The sequence below is a fragment of the Nicotiana tabacum genome, chromosome 19 (genome assembly GCF_000715075.1).
Source record: "Nicotiana tabacum cultivar K326 chromosome 19, ASM71507v2, whole genome shotgun sequence".
Classification (NCBI taxonomy): domain Eukaryota; kingdom Viridiplantae; phylum Streptophyta; class Magnoliopsida; order Solanales; family Solanaceae; genus Nicotiana; species Nicotiana tabacum.
In genome coordinates, this window is record NC_134098.1 from 131,808,891 (window position 1) to 131,836,583 (window position 27,693).

General features: G+C 36.4%; 2 protein-coding genes across 2 annotated transcripts; both read left to right on the forward strand.

The window, feature by feature from the left end:
- The first annotated feature begins 12,519 nt into the window (after positions 1–12,519).
- Positions 12,520–20,297, forward strand: LOC107806594 (uncharacterized). Its single transcript, XM_016630779.2, has 16 exons — positions 12,520–12,983; positions 14,513–14,626; positions 15,046–15,105; positions 16,179–16,244; positions 16,324–16,419; positions 17,011–17,094; positions 17,184–17,302; positions 17,382–17,483; positions 17,733–17,849; positions 18,238–18,306; positions 18,485–18,551; positions 18,929–18,982; positions 19,070–19,162; positions 19,291–19,350; positions 19,440–19,478; positions 19,900–20,297. Exons 1-16 carry the CDS (start codon positions 12,966–12,968, stop codon positions 20,026–20,028), a joined length of 1,287 nt encoding a protein of 428 aa, XP_016486265.1. The 5' UTR covers positions 12,520–12,965; the 3' UTR covers positions 20,029–20,297.
- Positions 20,298–22,816: 2,519 nt separating this feature from the next.
- Positions 22,817–26,490, forward strand: LOC107806585 (pentatricopeptide repeat-containing protein At1g10270-like). The gene is made up of 2 exons (XM_016630755.2): positions 22,817–24,729; positions 24,994–26,490. The coding sequence occupies exons 1-2, from the start codon at positions 22,935–22,937 to the stop codon at positions 26,160–26,162; spliced, it is 2,964 nt and encodes a 987-aa protein (XP_016486241.2). The 5' UTR covers positions 22,817–22,934; the 3' UTR covers positions 26,163–26,490.
- The last annotated feature ends 1,203 nt before the right edge of the window (positions 26,491–27,693 follow it).

The following is a 27,693-nucleotide window of genomic DNA, read 5'->3' on the forward strand; positions in this document are numbered from 1 at the left end:
AGTAAGTAATAGATATGAGAGAAACATGGAGTAAAAGACTCAACATGTAAGTCTGAATTACTCTATGAATCATTTCATATTTATATTGTCATGCATATGCGTATAAATGTCATACCATGTATAGGTATATGCGTTCATAACATCATCAAGCCTATGAGGGAATCACATCATATCATCTCGTCCACTGTGGACAAATCATCAACGTATACCAGTTGATCATGTGGTGCTGCGTATATAACGCCATAACCTTTTTCTATATCCCATATACATATAATATACGCGTATATAACGCCATCTGTTCATGGGTCAATGTACATGTATAAATGAATTAAATGCATATGAAATACATTAATAAAATCTCTCAAAACGTCATAATACCATTATACCTCTGATTAATATCATGAAATAAACTTTAACAACTTGCGTATTTTTTGAGACCCATGAACATATGATAGAATAATAGGACACACGTGGAATAGATCATAAGCATCTCTAGCATTTCTATGAATAGAGTTATTTATGGAATTTGTGCATTTGCACTTTTCGTTTGTATCATATGGATCATGCCAAAAGGAAAGAAGGGATAGCCTTAACATACCTAAGCCAATTCGCTTGACAATCCCTCTAACACCCGTCAATTGAGAAAAAGACACGTAACGGCGGATCGAAGTAGGGAAAAATCAGTATGATGTTCTTGAGAAAGATTATATCGGACTCCCTTAGAATTGCAAATTCCGTTGCTATTACGCAGTATAACTTCGTATGAATTTCTTGGTTGGAGATCCGTCACTTTGCAGATTAGATTAAGCACCTCTCTTTTGTGAAGTAACTCACATTACTAACAATTTCGTTTAACTAAAGCAATGTATATTGCTATGGATATCGTTACTTGGAGATGGAATGAGGTAAGCATCTCTATTTTGTGAATTTTTTATCATTATTTTACATGTGTTTTGTTGGATTTAAGAAGCCTTTTATGACTTAGCCAAGAGGCCCTCTAAAAGTGCCACCTAGTAATTCAATTCAAGAGTCACTAATTTGAATAGTGGGCTGCCGCGTTGGGCCTTTTAGGCCTTATCCCATAATCAATTATTCATTAATCTTCTTGATTATCCTGTTAATCACCCACTGACCGATAATTGTCCAATTATCCACACAATTAAGAATTATCTCAAATTACTTAAAATGCTACTCACTTTTAACCCGCTTTATTCACCTTGTTATCATGGTCATGTAGTACCTTGTATGGCACTAGTCCATAATACGGGGTATTATACCTTAGACCGTATTTTATCCCGAAATGTCAAATTTTGATGAAATTTATTTTCTTCGATTTGCTTACCCTATCACCTTCGCGAATTTACTCATCACTTGTTCGAAGTAGCATAATGCTTATAATCTCAAAATAATCTCATTCCCGAACTTACATTGATTAACTTACGACGAAATTTTAACATACGAAAATGTGTAATATCTCATTTCCAAGCTTCCATCAATTTACTTATGGCGTACTTTCACGTACAAAAATATAGGGTGTAACATATAGCCCTCGACTTTACCGATGTGGATTAATCAAGCTCGCACATCGAGCCACTAAGGCCATATTCTCGAGCATCGACGAGGATCGGGGTCGGGGCAGGTTGGGACGGTTCGTTCGAGTGAGGACCTCAGATTTGACCCCGGCTGCGGATATGCCATTTCATGAAAAATAGAATATAAATCGTAAGTATAACTTCTTCTTCAAGATTTCTCTTATTGCTTTCCCTTTTTTTGTCCCTTCTCATCGATGTTATTTGATGATGCAGCTATCGCGTAGATGCCGGATCCCGTTCCTCAACACAAAGAGTAGGTCAAGGACATTGTGACACAGAGACCTTATTCAGAGCGCTTATGGCGTGAGAACTCGAAGGGCCGGTGGGAGGCCCGTAATCACTGTGAGAATTTTTTCTCTAAGTTATATTCGATTTTATTTTCACATCATCGATCTCTGAATTGTTCAATTTTCTCTTTGTAGGTCTACCAAAAGACGTTGAGATGAGGCCTCCATCAGCCGATGATGACATATACATCGATCCCCCTGCTCCGAAGCAGGATAAAGAAAAGAAAAGAAAAGAAGAAAAACTCCAAGTTCCTCGGTCCCTGAAAAGAAAAGACCGAGGAAGCGGTTGGCGTATAAACCTAAGAAAGCTAGCGCCCAAGAACTCTCATCGGACTCACTCCTTCGGTTGAGGGATGAGTCTAAAGAAGAAGAAGATTCTGAGTTGGTGGCCCGCGTGAGAAGCAGCTCCGAAATGCCTCAAGCTATGGAGGTCGTAGAAGAAGCAGTGGTTGAAGTCTCTGGGAGGGTCGAGATCGATTTGCCTCGAGCCAGCGAGGTCGAAAAAGAAAATGTGACTGGTACATCTCGCTCAGAAGATAATGTCCCCAAGGAGGCGCTTGAGGGGATTGACCTTTCTGGGTCGCTTTCGTTTACAAATTCTATGATAAATTCAACGGCTTGGATTCTACTGCTTCTGAGGATATTATCGGTTTGGGCGACTTACCGGTACCAAGAAAGATACCGTTCCCGGGAGCTGGCGGGTCTTCTTCGAGCCCAAAATTAGTGAACCAACTCCTCGCTCCGAGTGTTGATCCTACTCGGAGACGTACAATTTTTATGTCCGTTCCGGAGTACGACCGAGTTCTCTCTGCCCCGGTGGGGATTTCTAGTTACCTTCGCTGCTTGGTGACCGAAGAGTATCAAGCTAAAATGAGCCAGGTGTAAGCTCCTTGCTTATTCAACGAAGCTCAACATGCGCTGAATCGGGTAATTTTGAATGTCCTTTTATTATATACTTAGATTCAATAATGAATAATCCTAACATCGTCCTTTGTGTTCGCTGGACTTGGTGCTTCATCATGAGGCCTTTCTCCGATACCGGGAGGATTTCAAACGTCACGAGGCCGAGACTCGGGAGCTTGTTGAGAAGAAGGATACTTACGCCGAGTTAGAAGTGGCTTGGAAGGAGTTTGATGGTTTGGTCGAGTAGGTAATATAAATATTTAATCTTAGTGATGATGATTCAGGCACATTGGCTAACGACCCGAAACTACAGGCTCAAAAGAGACTTGACCAGATCGGGCAGCTCCAGGTAGAGGTGGACGCGGTGAAGGCCGAGGCCGAAGAATGGAAGAAAAATATAGACCGTATGGCCTCGAAAAAATAGACTGCCCGGGCATAGTTGGCTTCTGTTGAAGTTCAACTTCGGGCTATAAAGGAGAGATGCTTGGTGGAGGCCACAACGATCGAAGCACTCCAATATCAGCTGAACTCGGTCGTTTCTAGTCAAGAGAATCCAGCCAAGGAGCTTGAGGCGGCCAAGTCAGAGGTTGTCGTGGCCAAGACTGAAGCCGATGATAAAGTGGCCAAATTCAAGGTCGATGTCGTGGCTATCCAGGAGCAAGCGGGAAACATGGTCAAGCACGCGAGGTGGGAATCCCGAAGGGAGGCCCTCGAGGGGGTCCAAGCTCAAATTTTGACATATTGGCTAAAATCGAGAATGCCAAAATATGCGAAGACATGGCCCGGAGGTTGGCTTACCCCGAGGAGGTTTATGAAGAGTCGGGTGAGTCCAATGGTGGCGAAGACCCCAAAGGCGATGACGTATTCCCCGGTGAAGATTATGCCATTTTAGAACCTTTTTGTTTTTTGTACTATCTCTTTATTGTGGGTTGCTCTCGTGGTAAACACCCTCCACTTCCAACAAAGAGGTTGTGAGTTCGAGTCACCCCAAGAGCAAGGTGGGGAGTTCTTGGAGGGAGGGAGCCGAGGTTCTATCGGAAACAGCCTCTCTACCCCAGGGTAGGGGTAAGGTCTGCGTACACACTACCCTCCCCAGACCCCACTAGTGGGATTATACTGGGTTATTGTTGTTGTTGTTGTTGTTGTTGTTGTTGTCTTTGTTGAGGCCATTCGGCCTTTGTATATAACATGTAACGGGGCTATTAAGCCCTTATAAATAAATTTTGATATATATATATATATATATATATATATATATAAGTCTTTTCCCTTTCATAGCTTTCAAATTTTTCCTATGCTTTATTTACGTTCGCAAAGGTCGAGATGCTTTAGCATGAAATAATTAGGTTATGTATGAAGGTTCGAACAAACCTTGCCTTTAACATTATTTTGTGTTTAAGGCACTGTAGGGAGTCGATGTTACCGAAAACTTTCCCCCAAAATAGTTTAGGTTTATAGCTTTGCTTAGGGTAGCCTTTAGAACCGGTTATAAGAGTTTTTCGAAGGCCTTGTTTTTGTTACGAGTCTCGGATGTCTTAGACCATGTTAATATGGTTGTAGCCTTTTCAGTTCGGGCATTGCCTAATGGGCTTGTCATCCCGAGTTATCCGGGCATGCCTAAGATAACTGTTCCCGAGTAGGGGTGGCCGTGGCCTTTTGAAATTCGGGCATTGCCTAATAGGTTTTACGCCCCTGTGATTTCATATCTCGGAATGCTCGAAATTGTTTAAGGTCAGTTAGGGGTGGGCATTCGGTATTTCGGTTCGGTACTTGAGATTTCGGTTTTGTATTTAGGCATTCGATTTATCAATTGTGTATACCAAATGCCGTACCAAAGTATTTTGGTACGATTCGGTATTTCTTATTTTGGTTCGGTACGTTTTCGATTTAAACCAAATCTTTACTGTCTAGAGCTCCCAGCTGAAACATAATAGAGGATCATTCTGAACCATAATCAAAAGTAAAAGGATAAATTTTAACATTTTTCCTGATATATTTTGACATTAACAATTCACCAAGTTCACGTTGGAACTCCATTAAAATCAAAGGCAAATATAAAACGATTTGCTAACAACAATATGAATAATCCTAATAATACTCTTTTTGAAAATTTTCCAATAGTTGGAATATTTCAAAATTACAAATAGTAGTTATTACATGCAACATGGATCCATCAGTTTGGCCCTATCAAAGCATGTGTTCGGCGGCATAATAGAATATTAAGACTTAAGAAGTTTCGGAATGCCAAAAAAAAGGTTAGCATACCATAAAACAACGAGTCGTATTTTTAGAATTAGTCCCTTGAAAAACAACCAAATTTTGACTATAGTTCCTTTTGTTCGTGAATAAAAATAACCACTGAAAACTTGTTTAAACGTCAATCATTTGTATATGGAAAGATTGACCATTGGGCCTTTGCAATGAGCAGACAATTAGGTGACAACTTGAGAACTACAAATTCTATTGACTTTAAAAATTTCGAAGTTTATACCTTGATTGAGCTCTGGAAATTCATATTAGAATTTGGACTTTTGGGGTGTGGGCTTAAGGTTATTGGGCTAAAAAACAAAAAAAAATTGGGCTTGGAAAAAAAACTATTTCGGTACCGAAATATCAAAAACCCAATATCGTACCGAATTACTGAAATAAATCGAAATACCGAAAAAATCGAAATCGAAATACCAAATTAATTCGGTTCGGTTCGGTTCGGAATTCGATTTTTCGGATTTTATACCCACCCCTAAGATCAGTTGTCCCCGAGTGAATGTTCGAACCCGGATTAAGATTTCCCTTAGGCTCAATATTTTTGGGTGTAGGGAATTCCTTGAGAAATGCAAGAAACGTTTTTGAGAACGAGATATTTATATGCAAAGAAGGCTCTTCTTTTTTATTCTTGCGCATAATAGTTGTACATGTATACATGTTTAGTGCTAGGGCTCGAGTGATTTGAGCGGGCACAGTTCATTTGAAAAGGTCCGATTTTCTGGTTTCAACCTTGATGGCACTAGCATGCGCTTTTACGAAATAGTCTAGAAGCATAGCAAATGAATCAATAGAATTATGAGGTAAGTTGTGAAACCATATCATGGCTCCCTTTGACAGGGTCCCCCCAAATTTATTCACTAAAACATGCTCGATCTTGTCGTCTTCCAAGTCGTTTCCTTTGATGGCACATGTATAAGAGGTCATATACTCGTTTGGATCGGTCGTTCCGTTGTACTTAGATATTTCGGGCATACAAAATTTCTTGGGGATCAGTTTTGGGGCCGCGCTTGGAGGAAAAGATTTTTGCACGAACTTCGTGGAATCGAGTTCATTCAATATCGGGGGCGCTCCTAGGATTTGATCTACCCTGAAATTATAGGTTTCGACCTTTTTATCGTTCGCTTCGATCTTCTTTTCCCTTGATTCTACCCGCTTTGTCAGCTCCTCGAGCATTTTTATAATTTCTGGGTTAATCCCCGACTCTCGTTCATTCGATCTTACCACGACCGGTTTCGTTCTACGAGTGACTTCTTGGGACGGATCGGGCTCAACCCTGCTCAGTGCCTGGGTTTGGCTCTGCAACTAAGCTATCGCCACCTGTTGAGCTTGCATCATTTCGAAGATCATGCGTAGGCTGATCCCGTCTTCTTTAATATTTTGTGTGTTTTGAGCTGCCGATCAGGCTCCACCACGGACACTATTTTCAGGGCCGGTAGACAAGTTCGCTTTGATGGCCACATGCGAATTTACATCAATCGGATCCGTTGTCCGAATTCCAAAGACATCAGCGGGTGGCCCTGCGTTGCCGGACGCCATGTTGTTATTCTCACCTTGATGACCGGACTCGTTGTTGATATATAAAGGTGCTAATTGAGAGTTTGCCATTTTTAGCCTAAAATCAAAGACATTTCAAAGAGCAAGTGTAAAGCAGTGTGTGTTATGGAGAATTGTATCAAATAACCACTAATATCTTTAGCCCCAAAGTAGGCGCCAAACTGTTTACCCCCAAAATAGGATAACAATTGAATTTATACTCATTTTTAAAGATACATGATCTAATTTAATACGGAGCAAGAAATGAGACTTAATATAGAAGAATAAATAGAAAAATAAATGCAAACCATGCAGATTGAACAACTTAAGCCTCGCAAGGTTAACTTCCTTAGAATTTAGTTGTGATTGTTTGGATATACTATTAACCATACGGTTGAGACATAGTATTTTATTTAATTCTTTATGGAACAATTGCTTATTTAATTTATTCAATTCAATAAAGTACCTTTTTAAATAGATCATTTATTACATGTGTGTCCTTTTAGTTATGTCGTAGACAATTTAGTGTATGGAGTCTTAGCTCATGCACAGAAGATTAAATTGTCGGTTCACATAATTAATAAACTATGTTCACAATCGAAGATACTATTGGACAAAATATCTTGATGATTGTAGTACAAGATTATAGGATAATTTGTCTTGATTATGGGAGTGGTTTTACTCCAACTTCTTCTGCTAGTATACTTAGTGTATATTGAATGGACCAAGTAGAGAAAAGATATTTTTGTACTGAATATATATAAAATATTTTCTCTAATTTATTAAAATGAGCTTATACTCCTAATCTTGATATAATTATTATGATTAATGTAATTTGTTTATTGTTTTGATTTATCAAAAGGTACAACTCTATTCAGAGTTGGTGTATGCCTAATAGATTGGACAATAACGAATAACATTTGTGAAATAATAATTAGTAGTTGATATAATCCATGACTTGGTTTTGAGTTTGATGATACCCCTTTCATGTAAGCTTATAAGTTTTCATGTAAAAACCCAACCGGTGAATTTTGTATCCGTCACATGAAATAGTTTAAGCGAAATTATAAAAGATTTAATTAGTTGATTAAATTAAAATTTCAGTGATTTAATTTAATTAACTGATATTTGAGATCTTAACATGGGGAGTTAAAATAAGTGTTAGTGAATTTTCGAAATTCACATTGAGGAGTTCAATTGTAGTTTTTAGTGGAATAAACTGTAATTAATTATAGTAAAAATTAATTCATGTAAAATTTTGAATTAATACTATAATTAGTAGCCTCTTATTATTTCTGTGGTCCCTGCTATGCCTAGTAAAACCTGGACTGACTTGGGTAAAAAGTGACTTGGGAGAAAAGTCATCTGGTAGAGTTAGAGTAGGATTCTACTTGTGCAAGTAGAATCCTACACGTTTTTGAGAGCCTTAATTTTGGCTGAAAACGTGTCTACTTAAGGAAGACAATTTTTACCCAATAACTGACCTTTTAGAGCTGTATTGTTCTTGCCCACTCAAAGCAAATTCATCCAAGGTCTTCCTAGGACCATAGCAGAAGACTGCAACCCTGGATTCTTGTTGTGTGGAGAATTTGTGCAACGATTTCAAGAAGTTAGTGCTTCTAATCGAGTAATTATATCATTGTCTAGTTTACATGTATTTGATGCCTGAATTGTATGCTTGCTTCCGTTGCGCATGCTCTAACAGTGATATTATTGAAGCTATAATAATATGAACAAAGCTGAAAACATAGTATGTTGTTCTTTGAAGTATGTTACATTGTACTCCCATGAATTACTAAGTTCCCTTTATATATTCAGGGATATGAAGTTTTTAAGACATTATTTTATAATAAATTATGCAGACCGTTGGCTTCTTTTTTTGACTTAATCCCGTGATTTCTGCCATAATGATTGGTTAATAGCGAGAATCACGGATCCTTGTCGGATGAGTTGGCGAAACTTTTCTCCGAGGCCGTTAGAAGCAGGATCGGTCGTGCCTTCGGTAAACTCGAGGGCAAATCTGATGGTCTTGTCGAATTTTGAACCTCAATATCGAGCTCGATTTCATCTGTAATTACGATTTCTAATAGATGATTCGAGCCTGGTCTATTGTTCCAGATGCTCGATCAAGTATCGAGCTCGATTTTGCCCGTACACAAGCTGCTTTTGCTTAGTTTCTACGTCTGAGTGATTGGAACTATGGAAGCTTAGTTGTAGAGTAAACCTGCTCTCCCCTGCCCCATTTAATATCTTAAATTTTTTAGATTTGATCCGCCCCGCCTTGCCCCCGTCCCATTTATGCATTGCTCTGCCGTGCCCCATTAAGCCTTTGCCCTGCCCATTGCCATCCCTATTTGATAGAAGCACTAAATTAGTGGATTTCTAATACCAAAAAGCTATCGCCTAAACATCAAACCAACCTTATTAGTCCCTCAAAATTTCTAGTATTATCTTTGCTATTTACTTTTACATCCCAAACAAATATATTGAAGTATTCCAGAATAATAGTACTCTAGTGGGAAGGACCACCCATTAACATCTTATCACACTCAAAATAGTGCTCATTCCAGTAAACTTTACTTATTTTTTTGAAAGAAAATATTTTTCTCACCACCTTTAATATAAACCAATAGGGTTGTAAGTTGTTTGAAAACTTGGTATCTCACAATTAACTATTTCCCCTTTTCACATTTTCGTTTATTATGCCACAAAAAGGGCAAAGAAATGTATGAGGCAAACCCTAAAAATGTCAATAAATTAGGGTCAAACTCTCAATCTCTTGAAAATAAATTTGCTAATGTTGGGATCATGGAAAGTTATCAGTCATATATTATGACTACTCTTGATAATTTTGATTTTTCATAATCTAAAATGGCTGACAGACATGCTATAAAACTACAAGCAAAACACCCAGCTTAAGCTGTAATCCTTAAAAGAACAATAATTAGACCAAAAAAGACAAAAGCTGTTTTATTTTCTTTGAATGAATATTTTCATCACTTGGCCCTATATGTACGTAATATTCATAGTATCATATGAGTATTAGACTCGCACAAGGTAATTGTGTTCTTTTTTTAATGTCAACTTGTCACATGATTCGTCCTTTTCTTTTTCAATGGCTCCACGCCTTGTCCATTCAAAGTTCTCTCATGTCCACACTAATTTGCTTTTTTATTTTTGTTAAAAATAAGTGTTCATTTATGTAATCAAAAAAAAATTAATTTATTTTTATTCTTTTACTCTTATGTGCATATTTCTAAAATTTTTTTTTACTCCTCACGTTAATATTTAATTAAGGGTAGTTTGGTCATACTAGGTATTTTTGTATAAAATTTAATATTTTCTTAATGGATATGAACGTGCCTAAAGTAAACTAGTCACTTATTGTGGACCGAGTGAATAATAATTTTCGTCACAAGCAACATTTGGTTACTATTTTAATTTTTAATCTTCAAATCGTAAGTGTGCTGCAATGATTTATCATTTTCGAAGAACAAAAATATCCTTTTTCCATTTATTTGTGTAGGCATACAAAAAATAACAATTTTATGCATTTTTGTTACTTTTTTTTATAATGTAAAAAATAGATGTAATATTTAGGCGACTTTTGAAGGAAACAAATTTAAAAAGTAGAAAGGCGCGGAGATTATCTTAGCATAATGAAAGCCAAAGCTAATGACTCTTTTGAGTTGACGGAATTTAGAATTTGGATCCTTTATTATAGATAAAATGGTCTCTGAATTAAGTTTTCATTTGTTCTTTTCCTAAGTTTAATCCAGTTATAAAAAAAGGTTTTGCTAAATCTAAATATTTAAACCAAGAGTGTAAAGAGATATTTTAATGTCAAAGTTTACCTCGTCGTTATGTATGTAAAAAACCTATTGGTTATTGGTAATGTATGAATATATAACAATACAGAAATGTGATATTTCTTGCTTAAAAACCAAGGAGTGGAAAAGTTAGAATAAAGATAAGGGTTTCAATACAAAGAAGAGAAGAGGCTTCACATGTTTCTTACAATTATTCCATTACAGTGATTTGTCAGTGGAATCTTTTGAAACATTAGCATCATCATAAAACCACAAGTTTCATGTTTATTATTAAAATTAATGTTCAAATATTTTGATCATGTATTATTAAAAGGATTGTTGACCATGAATTAAAGGAGTAATTGGTATAAAGTTTATACTTTTACCTTTTAGTATGAGATAACGAGAAATAATATTTAAGATTGAATTTCAAAATTAGTTTGTATGCAACTCAAATAGTTCTTTGGTTATTGTGTTATCTCTCGTCGGATAACTTTGACCACTATAATTTTCTTTTTTTAACTTTTTATCTTTAAATTTTGAACCCTGTCTTCTATAATTTTCACTATTCACTCGCTTTATTGACCATTTATCATACCTCTTAGTGCCTTTTGTTTTTAATCTTTCATCCACTAATATTCAAAGTCTACCTCAACTATTCAATAGTCCATTAATTCCTAATGATCGAAAAGCCAATTACCTATAACATATTGAATTCTAAAAAGGAGATATCTTCTTTTTGGTAAGTTTTACAATAACTATCACTTGCTGAAAATTTGTAAATTGCTATAGAAAAATAAATTACGGGAAATGGGAAAGATAGTGCCTTGTAAACAGAAGGCAATCATTCATGTCACATGGACATTATGTTCTTTGCATTTGGAATATTTGACCCTTGCTTGAATTTTTGTTAACAAATCCATTTTCACATGGGAGAAATTGAGATAATTAAAATATTAAATATGAAATCCAATCGTTGATGAAAAACCATGTTAGGATTTCAAGAATTTTGGGTCAACTACTATGATTGGTTCCACTTTTTTAGTTTTCACCACGTTAAATTTTTTTGTTATGTCAATCCACTAACTACAAATGAATCAATCAATAAATAGAAAGTAAATTTGTAGGTAATTAGAAAATTTAATAACCTGACCTAAAGTGGAAGAATATTGAGAAATTCAAGAAAGTGGACTTTATACACTAGCAAAATTAACAATTACTACAACAAATTGCCACCTATTAAGATTGAAAGACCTTCTTAAGGAAACAAAGAAGAAGAAGATCACGCCACCTTATTCCAGAATTATTTCCATGTTATTCCTATTTAATCCAATAATTGAAGCCTTTCAAAGTCACGTTAGCTCCACTAGACCACTATACCTTTCTTTGCAGTGTTATTTAATAACTAATCATTTTAGTAATCTTCAATCAAATCAATAAAACCTTTATATATTAGGGTTCTGCGACTTACTTAGAATTAGAATCAAGATTGTGAAAATTTGTCAAACCAAACCAATAATATCCAATTAAAAATATTAATTTCCACTTATTCCTTATATGTCAAACAAATACAGTATTCCATAAACATCAAAGAACAATAAGGTGTAGGGCAAATATCACTTTTAGCAAACTATATATATTTGATAGTCGAAAAAAATATAGAATTTTTTTACATTACTTATATATAACATGGAGAAAAGAAATATATATATATATTCGACTATTATTTTGAAGACGACTATACAATGTCATTTTTCTTAAATTTGTACCTCGAAATATTACTAACTCTATCCAACTGTCATATCTCTACATTAAAAAACATTACCATCCTTTTCCTTCTAACAAATTCCATTAATTCAATTCTCATTTTAGCAAGACCATTAACGTTTTTTTCTAAAGCAAGAGATTACTTAAATTAAACTAATGGATTAGCAAACATAAGACAATAACTATTCCACGACCGCCAGTGGGCTCCACTGATTACGTGGCAATTATCTGTAGCGAGTAGAGATGGGTTTTACTACTCGCGAGAAGACAGGTTGGTCACGTCTAAGCACGACAATACAATTCCACCGTGTAACTCGGCTTCAAACATTTCAAGAATCATTTGTTTTTTCTCTTTATTAAAAAGGACATAATATCCTTAGTCGAATTCTTGTACTTCTGTCTTCTGCTTCATTAAAAAACACTCTCTTTCTTCTCTTTATCTCAACACCTATACATATTGGTAATGGTGGGATTTTATTTTTTCTTTTGAAATTAAAGGTTTGAAGGTGGGGGGAAGAGGGAAGGACAGCGTTTGAGCAGTTTTGAAAGTGACTGAATATGCAAAATACCCACCCTTTTTGTTCCTTCTTTGTATAGACTTTGGGTTCTATTTTGATCAGTTGCTTTTCTATAAGGACTATTGAACTTTCTTCATTCTATTGATTGAAAAGCTCCAAATTTAAAAAGCCCATCTTTTTGTCCTTCCTTCGTTTCTTTCTTTCTTTCTTTCTTTCTTCTGCTTCGTTTGAGCATATCTGGTATCAAATACCCCTTGTGTGGACTTGTTTTGGAGCTTCATTAATGCAAAGATGAAGTCTTTGAACACTGTAAGTAGCCTCTTTTCTTCTTTACTGGAGTTGTTTTGGATTAGTGGGTGGGTGGTGAGAAGGGGTTGGGGACTTTCAAGTTGCATACTGTTACAGTTTCAAGTTCAAACTTATCCTTTATTAATCATTTTGAGGTTGTTTGTGTCTTTTTATGCATAAGTAGTTACAGTACTTTTGTTTTGTTGGTTGACAACTTGACATGGTTAATGCTGTTTCTGGGGTTGGTGAAAAGCAAGGGAAGAGTAAACAACAGTAAAAATGTCATTTTTATAAAAAAAAGTTTTTGAAGTATTGTTTTCCTCTGTTTGTTTCAAGTTATTGGGAAATTGAAGGTCCTTATTGTGGAAGTACATGGTTTATTTAAGTGTTCCAGAATTTTTTTGTTTTTTTCAAAATTATGGGGATTTTGAAGGAAAATGAGAAGCATTGAATTGGGCAACTTAGAATTATATATTGATATGATAAGAAGAAGGGTCAATAGTGTCGCTTTCTACCCGAATTTGTGTCCATTTTACATGTTTGTAAGTACAGGGAGGAATAGGCAGTTCTTGTTATGGTCCCGCTTCTATTTCTTTCACTTTGTACTGAAGAAGCAAAAGTGAATTTGAGCATCTGGAAAACTAGATTGTCTCCTAGTGGATCACATTGTGTTGTGAATTCTAGCTTTGAGAACTCAATTATTTTCGTTAGGTTTTTATTAAAACTTTTTAAGAGTTTAATTCTTTTATTTTGGTCCTTGGACTTAATTAAACTAGATAATGGATAATGACATTAGGATTATGAAACATAACTTGAACTTTGTTAGATAATCAGTACTAGTAATAGTTTTCTAGGAAAGGTTAGGGTGTACTCCCTCTGATTCTGTTATTTGAATGAACATTCTCTAAGCTTGCAATAGCCAAAAGCATAAGCTTGGGGGTCAAAACCAATTGGATAATCAGATATACAATCTACTGCCTCTTCAAAACCACTTCAATTTGCTTGAGCAATTTCTGTCTCTCACAAGATCTAAGTTCTTGAAGCTCCAGTTTGTGTGCGGTAAATTAATGTACACTTCGTAAGACTTTTTTGGTAAAACCTCTACGGTGTTCTACTAAACTGGCGTTAACCTAAGATGCGATACTTCACCAAGTCATCCTGGAGACTCATTCTACTATGTTAAACAAAATAGAAATATGAGTTAAAAATTCATCAAGATACTCTCTCTATCCTGGTTTTAATGTCCATGGTTGACTTTGTATGACTACAAATATGAGAGTTTAAAATTTTGTCTGTTTAAAGCTTTTTTTTTTTTCGTTTTTATGAAAGGTAAACTTAAAATTTGTCTGTTTAAAGTTAATAGGAAAAACTGGGCAGCATATAACTTTATTCATTACACAACAGTACTTGAGAGTTTTCAGTTCACGAAAGTGGATATGTAGTTTGGATGGGGAGAAAACTAATACTTCATTGTCATTGCTAAACATTTCAGATTATGAAATTCGTTTTCCTATTTAACGAGGTATCTTGTGCTCATTCCATTGTTTCAGGTTTCTGTGCCTGATCCTAAAAGTAGATCATGTATCTGCAGCCTCCTCATGACCGTTGCTTTAATTTTTGGTGTCTACTTCACCGGAAGTGCTTTGATGGCTAAGGATTTCAGGGTACAATTTTTTTATTACATTCAGTTTGAGTGGTTTCACTATTATCCGTTTTAATTCGTGTATAATTTACCTGATACCAGATCGCCTTCTAGAAATTTTTTTCCTTGCCTACTTGAATGATTTGGTTTATTGAAGTGTTAAATTTGGTATCACTTGCACTCATCCTGCAAAATCAAGTGAACTGACATCAAAATTTCGTTATCTTCAACGGATTGACTATCATATATTTTTCTGGTCAGATGCATTTCGGAATTTTAGTTAGGGACATTTAGGTTTGTAGATAAAGCAGTTATGTTGCTCCTTTTATAACAAACTGGCATTCATTATATTTTGGTGTAATGTTTCAGCTTTTTGTTTAATATCACAGAAAAAAGGTACTTGGTGCTAAATGCTTTAACTACTAATTTTAATTTTTGTAGGCATTTTCAGGTTTGACAGTGAACCATGCACAGCAGAATGGACAATGCAGAAAATGCGAGGTTTGTTTCTTCAAAAGACGGCTTTTTGCTGATGTGTTGTTAGCTTTTCTGAATTCGACTCTTCCTATTTCTGGCTAGACTCACCAAAATCTACATCATTGAGAACCCTTGGTTTTAGTCTGAGTTTTTTTTTCCAAGATTGATTTCATTAAATCACCATGGTAGGGTATAGGCATTCTTGCCCATCACGGCGATGCAACAATCTATGCAAAACCTTGTTCTTTCCTTGCACTGAAAGTATAAATGAAGCAAAACATTTCTTCAAGTTTGTCGAGCTCTTCTAGTTTCCTTGAAATATCTATTCCTTTCATTCCAAATTGTCCAGAAAGGTGTATGGGCTAGCTTTCGATATTGCTTTCTCTAAGTGTCCAACTTCCTAAATCCTGAATTGGCCATAGTCTTTTCCCCTTCAATTTGTTACTTTTCTATACAAGAGTTTCTAAACTATACTGAAAGACTGCAACTAGGAAGTGAGAAACTCTTAAAATTGAAAGTGAGGCTTACTGCTTTTTTCTCCTTCATGTCCTCCCTTTCTAACATTGTATAGACTGGGTTTTAGCTTTTCTGTGTTCTATAGCTTCAGTTTTTTCTTCTTTTATGTTACCATATGAACTATCTGTTTGATTGTAGGACTTTGTTATTACTTGCATTAGACTTCATAATGTTCTTCTAGTGGTTTGCTACTCCTGAGTATTTGAAGAGAGGGTGTTGTGAAAGTCTTTCTCTTTGCTCTTCCTGAGTTCCTTCGACGAAAATATGGAAAGTCTATTTTACTTGCTTTTGGATTTATATTAATGGGTCATGCCCCTTTAATTTAGTTTCTGGAAAGGGTTAAATATATTAGAACAAAGCTTAAGAGGCACAACTTAGTTAGAGATTTCTCTTTTATGCAGCAAAATGTCTAGTTCTCTTTAGGACTTCACCTTTGAGATGGAAGATTTCAAGTTTAATTGACGTATCTGGAGGAACATAAGTAATTTGGTCGAGACTAGTCTAACTTCGATTGATTTGGGATATATAGTCCTACAGTTGCAGGATTCACCGTGAATTAACCTCTGAATTTCATTAATTAGGTACCACCGAGACAGGAAAAAGAAGAGAGTCGCGTGACAGAGAATATGCAAAATAATAAATGCCAGGTTTGAGGAGCATCTACTATTATTTAATTTGGTTTTTGATCTTTGGCTTCTTTGAAGGTTCTCATTTTATTACTCACAGAAAAAATGCAGGCCGCTAGGGAGTGAGGCACTCCCAGAAGGAATTGTTTCTAAAACTTCGAACCTGGAAATGCGACCATTGTGGGGAGATGTTGAGGTAACTAATTATTTCCGTCTATGATTATCCACGAGTTTTTTGGCATTTACGTTGATTATCTATAATCTTTGGTTCCTTGCATGGGAATGATTATGATTTCATGGATCGTCCATGTATACTCCATCCTTTTGTGTGCTTTTTTAAATACTTGGATTTCATCGGTTGATGTGTTTGGAAAGCCTTAGGTTTTCTTTTTGATGAATTTTCATGGAAAGCTTTCAGTCTTGACTATGATGGTCAAGGAAGGTCATGAAGGCCGGGCACAATTATCCTTAGGTGGTAAAGTGGATGGCCAGAAGGAATATGTTCGTCAATGTGATCACTCAGACACACGATATTTTTTTTAATGTGTGTATGCGTGAGTATATGTACCTACATATGTGTGTATGGTGCTATATCCTGTGTATAATTTTGGTCTGCAAACCAAAGAGTGGTTGTCAAGAAATATGGCAAAACTTCTAGACCTTTAAATTTTCATGAATTTTTACCGTATCAGTTCCCTTGTCCACAAGCTGAATTATTTTACTTGCTACTTTCTGGTATTTTTCAATGCTTCTGTGTATTGTTATGATGCATTACTTTCATATTCAGAAGAAGTCTCCACATTCAGTTAACTTGTTGGGGATTGCAGTTGGAATAAAGCAAAAAGAGATGGTGAACGAAATTGTTAAGAAGGTTATGATTCTTAATCTTTTGCTTCCTGTTTAGCTTTTGAATGTCATCTTAATATCTGCTTCTTAAATTGCACATGTAACTTGTTGCAGTTTCTTGAACATGACTTTGTTGTGATGCTTTTTCACTATGATGGAGTGGTGGATGAGTGGAATGATTTGGATTGGAGTAGTCGTGTCTTACATGTCTCTGCTATGAACCAAACAAAATGGTAAAGTTCGTTCTAATCAACTTTGTTATTGATTACTGGAGTTGCCTGCAGTTTTTCACTCATTTAACTCTGCAAATAGGTGGTTTGCGAAGAGGTTTCTACACCCAGATATAGTTTCTGAGTACGACTACATTTTCTTGTGGGATGAGGACCTTGGAGTTGAAAACTTTCATCCGGAAAAGTAAGTCTGTCTTACAATGCTGTCTTCTATATCGTTGCGGAATTCAGAGTAGAGAAACTGTTGGGTGCTTAAGTGACAACAGTTTGATTACTGAGCTTATGTTTTCATACTAAAAAGTTAACAATGATTGATGATTGAGAAGATTCAAAGAAAAAGTTTTGTGATGTAATGTTACATGCAAGAAATAACCTACAAGGATTAGGTTAGTTTGTAACAAAATAAAATTCTCACCGCGAATGCTTTATTCAGGTACATATCTATTGTTAGAGGAGAAGGGCTGGAGATATCACAGCCAGCACTTGATGCTAGTAAATCAGAGGTACATCATCATATTACTGTACGCAGAGGGAGATCCAAGGTGCACAGGTTAGACACACATTTTTTATTGTTCACTTAATGGGACAGTAAATTAATCATATATAAGTTGAATAACTACTCGTAGCTGAAGCATCCCCATTCTCTATACTCATGAAACAAGCTCACAGACCAAAGGATTAACCCCGTTTGAGTTTGAGATACTGAGACTGAAACTGGAAGTTCCTTTCCAGTTAGAAAATCAAAAAAATACTGTTAAACCTATATTCGCTATGTAGTGTGTTTTCCTGCAACCCGGCTTTACAGTAGGGACATCTCTTCGCTCTAGGCTCTAGCATTTGGGAAAAAGTTAAATTCCTGATATTATTTTTGTCTATTTGCTTTCGCATGTACATTGTCTTGTTCAGAAAGCTGATTGGTAATTTCTTCGCTTTGATAGGAGGTTCTACAGATTAAATAAAAGTGGTCAAAGGTGTGATAACAACAGCACAGCACCTCCTTGCGTGGGGTAAACAACTGCAATTTTGTTTTCTTCTCAATTTAATATTATCTGATAAGTGATAACAAGTTTCTCCGAACTAAGTCTATCTGCTTTGAAACTCCTTTTCTTTATAGCTCAGATGTCTTATTATGGTTAGAAATAAAAACAACATTGTCTTTTCATTTATATTAAATCTGTTGTGCAGGTGGGTAGAAATGATGGCTCCTGTATTCTCAAAAGCTGCCTGGCGTTGTGCTTGGTATATGGTTCAGGTACCGGAGCTTTTATTATATCCAATGGTTAACAAGCTAATCAGCTGACTCGTGAATTGACGAATACAATTGTCCCAAATTTTTTACTAATTAGCTTGACGGGAACTGCAAACCACTCTTTTATCTTTCTTTTTTTGTGGTTATTTCCCATTTCTTTTGCTTTTTACAGTTATCTCCTTCATGATTGTGTATGTGGTTAAAAAAAGTGTACACTAAAGAACATGATTATCTAATTGCTCCTTATGTTTATAGCATATCACGTTACCTTTTTAATCCTCACAAAGACCTGCTCAGTGATGATATACTAGTAATGTGTAACTGATAAACTTGCAGCTCCTCTTTTTGCTCGGCTTAAACTACTTGTTCTTTCTCTGCAGAATGACCTGATCCATGCATGGGGCTTGGATATGAAGCTCGGCTACTGTGCGCAGGCAAATCCTAATTAGAAGTTTTAAATTACTTTTGTCCTGTTTCACGTCTCTTTTGGCATGATAGTAATATGTGTTATTAGTTCCCAGGGTGATCGTACCAGGAAAGTTGGTGTGGTTGATGCAGAGTACATAACTCATTTGGCTGTCCCTTCTTTGGGTGGTAATTCAGATGTAGAAATGGCAAGTAGTTCTTCCCTTCATTGATTATTGATCCTCTCCGCACAATTTTTGATGAAATTTTAACACTATAGGGCAATATGATGATAAGTGTTTGGCTTGTGTAACACTTCAGTTTCTAATTTGTGTAGGTAAACAAAGAATTAGATCATTCACTTCAAGGGAAGAACTTAACTGATTCTGATGCATTGGTATGATCCGCATATCTTACCTACTTATTCACATAAATATTCTGCCTTTGGTATTTCTTATGAATGTAATATTTCTTTTGGAATTGCAGGCCACTCCATCTTTTGAGAAATTTGATAATAGGTCTTTGGTAAGTTCAAATTCTACTTCATAAAGCATTTCTTTTGTGATGTCCATACTAACGCGATACGCATAGCTGTTTCAACATTTTCCTTCAACACTAACCAGAAGCACCAGTAGTTCATTTGTTATTAAGTTGCCGTTGTGCACAAAAAAAAAAGGGGGCGGCCCAGTGCACAAAAAGCATCCCGCATTTATGCAAGTCCGGGGAAGGGCCGCACCCCAAGGGGTGTGATGCAGACAACCTACCCTAATGAAAGCATAATGGTTGCTTCCACAACTCGACCCTTTACCTATAGTCACACAGAGACAACTTTACCGTTGCTTCAAGGCTCCCCTTAGTTTGGACAACGAAATCTTGTGCATTTGTAGCAGCTTTTTGCTGCAGAATCCTTCTTCTCATGTTCATTGTGTTTAATGACATTATGCAGGTCAGAAGACAATCATATATCGAAATGAAGATTTTTCGAGATAGGTGGCGTAAAGCTACCAAGGGAGATCAATGTTGGGTTGATCCATTTCAAAGTCAAGAAAAAGGAAGAACATCCACATACACATAATGACATTCTCATAAGCTATACATTCAGTTATCTATACATTTGTGTACATAAGTTTGATTGCCTCAAGAGTAAATAAATACCACACAAAACTGATAGAAATTCAGACTTCATTTTATTTTCTTTTTTCCATTAGCAATAATTTTTCTTTCTCACATATTTTGGACTTTCCAATTTGCTCTAAAGAGAATTTTGTGTATTTGTAATTATCATTTTTTTTGTACCTAAGAATAATGCCAATGTTCTGTATATGTTTATGACATTCAATTTGATAACCTTTCCGGGGGTCAATAATAACATTATGGTGTTAATTCTTGCACTCTTACATTTTGTGATATGCCTAGTTTAAAATGAATATGTGTAATATCTAGCAAATCTTGGGTGTGTTTCGTACGAAGGATTTTCAATTTTTTCATGTTTGGTTGGCTTAAATGTTTTGGAAAACATTTTTCTTATGAACTCATTTTACTCCAATGGAGGAAAATATTTTTCTTATCAAAAGAAGAGAAAACATATTCCAAAACTCTTTCTCAACCTTCTCCACACTCACCCACCCACCTAACCCCACCCCCTCTATCCAAAAAGGCTTTTTTTTTGTTTCAAATTTCAGTTTTTTTTTTCCTTCGCCTATAGACGGCGGCTTGGTCACCATCCACCCTACACCCCGCAAAAAAAAAAAAAATTCTGCACTCCCACCCCGCACAAAAAAAAATGTTTTACTTTTTTTTGGTAATTTTCAAATTTCTATTTTTTCCCTGCACCACCCACCCCCTCCCTCTCCACCCCGCACAAAAAAAAGTTTTTTCTTTTTTTACTTTTTTTTTTTTTGTAATTTTAAATTTCTATTTTTTTATTTTTCTGCACCCTCCTCCCCCGGCGCCCCTGCCCCCTCCCCCGAGAAAAAAAATATTTTTTTTTATATATTTTCAGTTTTAGTTTTTTCATCTTTCGGTTTACAGGTTCGAAATTTTATAAGTTCCAAAGTTATGAGTTCAGAGGTTTATGTGTTTGGAAGTTTACGGGTTTAGAAATTATAAAGTTTACGGGTTCGAAATTTCGCGGTTTCGAAAGTTTAGCGGTTCAGAAGTTTATGAAATTTGTGGGTTTGAAAAGTTGTTGGTTCGAAGTTTATGACTCATGTTTATTGTATCTAAATTATTTATGAATACTCTTGAGAAGTTATTTTCCTTAATTTGCGTACCAAACACAGGAAAATGAATAGATTACTATTTTTTTTCCAAAAAAATATTTTCTCGGAAAACATTTTCCACGAAAAATATTTTCCGTTATACCAAACACACCCCTTATGTTTTTCACTTTCATGGCTTGACTTTGTGTAATATGTAGTGTACAACATTATTCAAAATTTCTCATCTTCAAGTGTATTTATATTCAAATGTTGTGTTTTGTAATATAAGGGGGTTAGGTTAATTGAAATTGAATGACACAAGACCTGTTAGTGTAGCATAGTCATGTTAATATATATCTAAGGTTTTCTTAAAAAAGAAAAATATTAAAAATAACAAAAACAAACTATTAGTTTGATTAATTTAACAATCCGTGCATAAGTAGAAAAAAGGGGGGAGATTAGGAAATGAAAAAATATAATTAAATTAACCAAAAAAAAAATTGATATACTTTTGGATAGGAAATAACATGTCGTGATGTGAAAATGAAAGCGCATCATAATTAATCACCTCTAGTGGTATCCATAAGCACTAATATATTTTTTCTACTTTGTTTAACTGCTTTATTTTTGAATTGCAATGCATTTTCTCATGCTTTATTTAAATAAACAAAAGGAACAATAAGTCGACTTGTCTAGTGATAAATATGGGTAGGTATTTGGGCAGCTTGGATTGATATAAAAATTTCAGTTTGGATTTTTGGTTTCGCATTGAAAAAATATCAATACAAATCTAATCCATATAAGCTCAAATTAGATTGGATTAAGTTCGATTTTGGATTAATCGGTTTGGATATTTCGAATTTTCGACTTTCAACTTATAAGTTAAGATATTTTTTCTTCTTACAAAAATAACATCCAAATAAAATAGTCAAGTTAAATTGCCTAAAAAGTTCATCATTCTCGTTGCAATCATTTAAATAAAGTATTCAAATAATGAAATCATCGTTAAGGAAATATAACAGAGACATTAATAAGATTGATAAGAATTAGCTATAGTAAAACCATATCCAAATAAAAAGTATTCTAATAGTAACTTAGTAATTAATATTGAATATACGAGATAATACCTTATGGGTAAGGTATTGGAGTTATTATTATTTGCATATTGATAATTGACTAAATATAAATATAAAATTTTTGGATTTCCGAATATCTAAAAAGTGCCAAATCAAGCCTTAAATCCAAAATCTAATTCGTAATCCGAAAAATCAAACAAAAAATTTTAAAAATTCGAATTTCGGCTTTGCCCAAACTATTTTCATAAGTTCATTCCTATTGACAAAGGTGTTTCATATAACTTGTATATACTACAGTATTTATTATGTAGACACAAAATAAATATAATGCTAAGTACATTGTTAATTGTATTTTTTTTCAATCATTAGGTTAGATTAATCGTTAATTTCGTTTTTATGTTACCAAAATTACAAGTAATTACAGCTTTTTCTGAAACAAAATTATACTAGGTATTTATACGTTTTCCACATAGGTCGCTGAACGAATGAGCGACCTACGGGTAAACTAAAAGCAACGGTGTCTGATCAGTGTACAGAAAATCCAAAATTATATCAACCACACATTAACATTTCCTGCGTTAAACCACGCTCTCATCATCTCTTCACTTTTTGTCTCTCTGCAAATTAAACTCCACCTCTAGGGTTTAAGGTTTAAGCCTCGCACACATTTCCACTCTCAGTATTTCACCTAAACCTTACTCGCGATGTCACTCTATGGCATCCTCCTACGCTCTCTCCGCCGTTCCTCCGCCGCTGTCAGAACTCAACTTACACCGTCCGTTCATCCTCACCCAACACCACAACTACCACCTCCTCAAAACCCTAACTTCCTTCTCCCTCAGCGATCATACGCATTTTCTTCAGCCGAAGAAGCCGCCGCCGAACGCCGCCGTCGCAAGCGCCGCCTCCGTATTGAACCACCAATCAACGCCCTCCGTCGTGATCCACTCCCGAGGGGACCGCCTTCACCTGACGACCCTCGTTCCCGCCTTCCCGATACCACGTCGGCACTGACCGGCCACCGGCTTAACCTTCACAATCGCGTTCAGTCTCTCATCCGCGCCGGGGATTTGGAATCCGCAGCTGCCGTTGCTCGTCACGCCGTTTTCTCAAACACACGGCCGACTGTATTCACGTGTAATGCTATCATCGGTGCTATGTATCGCGCCGGCCGATACAGTGATGCTAAGGCTTTGTTTCAGTACTTTTTCAATCAGTATAGTATTATTCCTAACGTTGTTTCATACAATCATCTCATTGTGTCACATTGTGAAGCTGGTGAAGTTGATGAAGGCTTAAAAGTATACAGTCATATTCTTGAAAATGCACCTTTTAGTCCATCTGCTGTGACATATCGCCATCTTACTAAAGGATTAATTGATTCGGACCGTATAGCAGAAGCTGTAGATTTGCTTAGGGAAATGCTTAATAAAGGACACGGTGCGGATTCTCTAGTTTATAACAATTTGATATTAGGGTTCCTGAATTTGGATAATTTAGAGAAAGCGAATGAGCTGTTTGACGAGTTGAAAGAGAGGTGTACTGTTTATGATGGGGTGGTGAATGCTACTTTTATGGACTGGTTTTTCAAGCAGGGGAAGGTAAAAGAGGCGATGGAATCGTATCGATCCCTTCTTGATAAAAAGTATAGGATGGTTCCTGCGACTTGTAATGTGCTGTTGGAGGTGTTGTTGAGGCATGGGAGGGAAACGGAGGCGTGGGTGTTGTTTGATGCCATGTTAGATGATCACACACCACCAACGTTCCAGGCTGTGAATTCAGACACTTTTAATTTAATGGTGAATGAATGTTTTAGGTTAGGGAAGGTTTCAGAGGCCTTGGACACCTTCAAGAAGGTGGGGAAGGGCCTCAAGACCAGACCTTTTGCAATGGACGTTGCGGGTTACAATAATATGATATCGAGACTTTGTGAGCTAGAAATGATGGAGGAAGCAGAAAAATATTATATGGAGTTGTGTAACAAGTCATTGAGCCCAGATGTCACAACTTATAGGACAATGATTGAGGCATATGTGAAGATGGAGAATGTTGAAGGCACGTTGGAGAAATACACGAAGATGGTGGAGGCAGGGCTGAGAGTCATTCCAATCTATGCTGACAAATGGTTTAATTTCTTGATTGAGAAAGGCAAGGTCGCGGAGTGCGTGCCTATTCTGACCAAGATGGGTGAGAGAGAACCAAAACCTGATGTCACAACTTATGATATTGTGATTAGGGCACTATGTGGAGAAGGCAATTATGATGCGAGTTCCAATTTAGTAATTCAGATGATAAACTATGGCGTTGGTCTCACCAGTGCCCTCAGGGAGTTCCTGTTAGAAGCTTTTGGTAACCAAGGTCGTCGTGAGGAGATTGAAAGAGTTTTTGCTACAAAGCCGACTTACTTCCCATCTTCTAGACCATCAGGGCCACCTCGAGGGCACGTTCCATGGCTTTCACAAATACCTAGACAATCAGCAGGAACTTCTCAGGTTCCAGGTACTCTATTCCCACCTTTCTGCACATTTCCATATTCCCTAACTTTGTCTTCTTCTTTTTCTGTAATTGCTGATTTTACATAATTCTTTACTATATTTTTTTAAGTTTGTCCAACTTTTGGCAAAAAAGAACCTCTTCTGCCAAGCAGGAACATAGAGAACAATTTAATCCACATCATTGTACAGCACTAGGGTCATTATCTATACCCAAAAGCTGCTGCGCTGATCATTCGCTACTTGTCAATTCTTTTATGTCTTTATGCAGCCCAGCAGACGTCACCACCTTCTTTTTTCGAGGGACAAGGATCATCACAAGTGCAAAGTCATCTTTCAGCTCGTAACTCATTGTGGCAGCAAAATTCATCTCCCTCTTTCATGGGAGGACAAGGATCACCACAAATGCAAAGTGCAGCATATGCTCCTAGCTCCATGTCGCAGCAGTCTTCATCACCTTCTTTCATGGGAGGACAAGGATCACCACAAATGCAAAGTGCAGCATATTCTCCTAGCTCCATGTCGCAACAATCTTCATCACCTTCTTTCATGGGAGGACAAGGATCCTCACAAATGCAAGGCCAGCAGTCAGTGCCTAATCCTAGCTGGCAACAAGCTTCACCACCTTCTTTCATGGGAGGACAAGGATCATCACAAATGCAAGGCCAGCAGTCAGTGCCTAATCCAAGGTGGCAACAAACGGCACCACCCTCTTTTGTTGCTGGACAAGGATCACATCAAATGCAAGGTCAGCCTTCACCTTTTGCACAAAATCCGCATCAGGCATCATCACCTTCTTTTACTCAACAAGGAGCTTCACCACCATCTTTCATGAATGGACAAAGATCACAGCAGATGCAAGGTCAACAAGGAGCTTCACCACCGTCCTTCATGGATGGGCAAAGATCACAGCAGATGCAAGGTCAGCCATCAGCTTTTGCAAGAAACGTGCAGCAGTCCTCACCGCCTTCTTTTGTGCCACAACAAGGAGCTCCACCACACTCTTTCATGGCTGGACAAGGATCACTGCAAAGGCAAGGTCATCCACCACCTTCATTCATGTCACAACAAGGAGCTTCTCACATGCAAGGTCAGCCATCAGGTTTCACACATGTTCCACAATGGTCATCTCCATCCACTTATATGGCAGGACAAGGAGGAAACCATCAAATGCAAGGTCAGCCATCAGGTTTCACACAGACTCCACAAAAGGCATCACCTTATTCTATGGACATACAAAGAGAGTCTGCTCATACTCCACTAAATGAAATCTCACATGCTTCCCAATCATTTAGAGGTGCCCTCGAAATGCAAGGTCCAGCATCAGCCTTTACACAAGTACCTAGGCAAAATATAAGTCCTCAAGTAACAAAAGAGGCATCATCCCAAGGGGACAACGTCGAGCAATACCCCCAAGTGGTAGGCCAAGGGAGAATGTGATTTGTGAAGCATAGTTTCTCTGGCGGGCCTGCTTTTGTTACAGTTATCTGATTAGTACTGCAGGAATAGGAAACATCCTCTTGATGTCACATGCTGTCATAGTTGATGTGGCTACGATCATGGGTTAATATGCATCAATAGAAATCATTGGAAATTTTGTAGAGAAATTGATGGGTTTAGGGTGATTTGAGTTGCTCATAAGTGAATTACCTGTCCTTGGTGAAATGAATTAAATTGTAATATTGCTGAGAAAATATTCCTATTTATTCTACATCTTGTATTCTGAAATTTTCCCCTTTCATATTAATAAAATTCGCCTCATCAAAAACAATATCTCAGTTGTGATTTTTTTTTAAAATTTTGATGATGTCTGTCAAATAATGTACCTAAAATAGTCTAAACCACGAAACACTTACTCATTCACATGTCTGTAATAGAGCAAAAGAACCAAGCGGCATATATTATCATTAGGGGTTGTAGATAAGCTGCTACTTGGCAATGTAAAATGTAAATCATCTGTCCCTTTCTTGTTGATGTTCAGCAATGACCGCAGATTACTGCTTGGGGACTTAGAGTTGCAGCCTTTGGGGTCTCACTCCTCAGGACATCAGCCGCTGCACCACATTCTTGGTTGGTAAGTAAACACAACCTTCATTATGATTATAAGTTTTATAATCTGGCAGACTGGTAGAAGTCAGCCCCAACACTTTGTCTCTACGCCAAGTGAGAAGCTTTCTTTTTGAGCAACCATTATGATCATCATCCATTATCTTGTGCTTATTATGTGTTTTCCATATCTCACTTCAAAAATTATGTGTTTTCCATATCTCAGTATCATTGACTGTCGATAATTCATTTTCGATTTGTTTCTGAAATCAGAACCCTAAAACGGTTAAAAGTTACCAGTTTTTTTTTTAAAAAAAAACCCTAAAACGATTAATCATTACCTGATAAAAGAATTATTTTGATGTTGGTGCGGGGGGGGGGGGGGATGGGATGAGTTTAGGTTTCAATTGGTAGATATCTTAATTACCAGCAAGCCTCCCAACAACCTATTGGGGATGTTGGGCCTAACTTCGGCACCTTATGATGCAGAATAACTAATTTTTCCTTTTGACAAGTCTTTAGAACAGTTCCTTTGTTCTAAATTTGCTTTAAAGTATACTAGACCTGATGTTAATTTAAGTAATTTAGAGTTTGACTTGTCAGTAAAACAGAAGACACTGAGCTGCTTGCTTGTGTAGATAGTTTTTTTTTTAATATATAATTTTGGTCAGCTCTTTTTTTAATTCTTTCAGAAAGTTTTAACTTCTTGTGAAAGATGTTTCATTCGACTCCGTAACTTTAAGAAAAATCAATAGTATCAAGATGCAAAAACCTTCCTATATGTTAATGTTTGTTCTCATATTAAGTCTTGATTATCCAGTGAAATGATATGTAGCTTTATGTGACACTAGAACCTGCAAAGAATAGAAGCTTCTATTGTGGACGTTTTCCTTGAAGAAGAATAGAAGCGGTATAAAAGATCTTC

Coding starts and splice junctions, on each gene's coding strand:
- LOC107806594 (XM_016630779.2), top strand. Junction 17,095..17,183: donor TGAACGAAATTGTTAAGAAG/GTTATGATTCTT, acceptor AACTTGTTGCAG/TTTCTTGAACATGACTTTGT. Junction 18,552..18,928: donor GTGCTTGGTATATGGTTCAG/GTACCGGAGCTT, acceptor CTTTCTCTGCAG/AATGACCTGATCCATGCATG.
- LOC107806585 (XM_016630755.2), top strand. CDS start 22,935: ATGTCACTCTATGGCATCCTCCTACGCTCTCTCCGCCGTTCCTCCGCC. Junction 24,730..24,993: donor AGGAACTTCTCAGGTTCCAG/GTACTCTATTCC, acceptor GTCTTTATGCAG/CCCAGCAGACGTCACCACCT.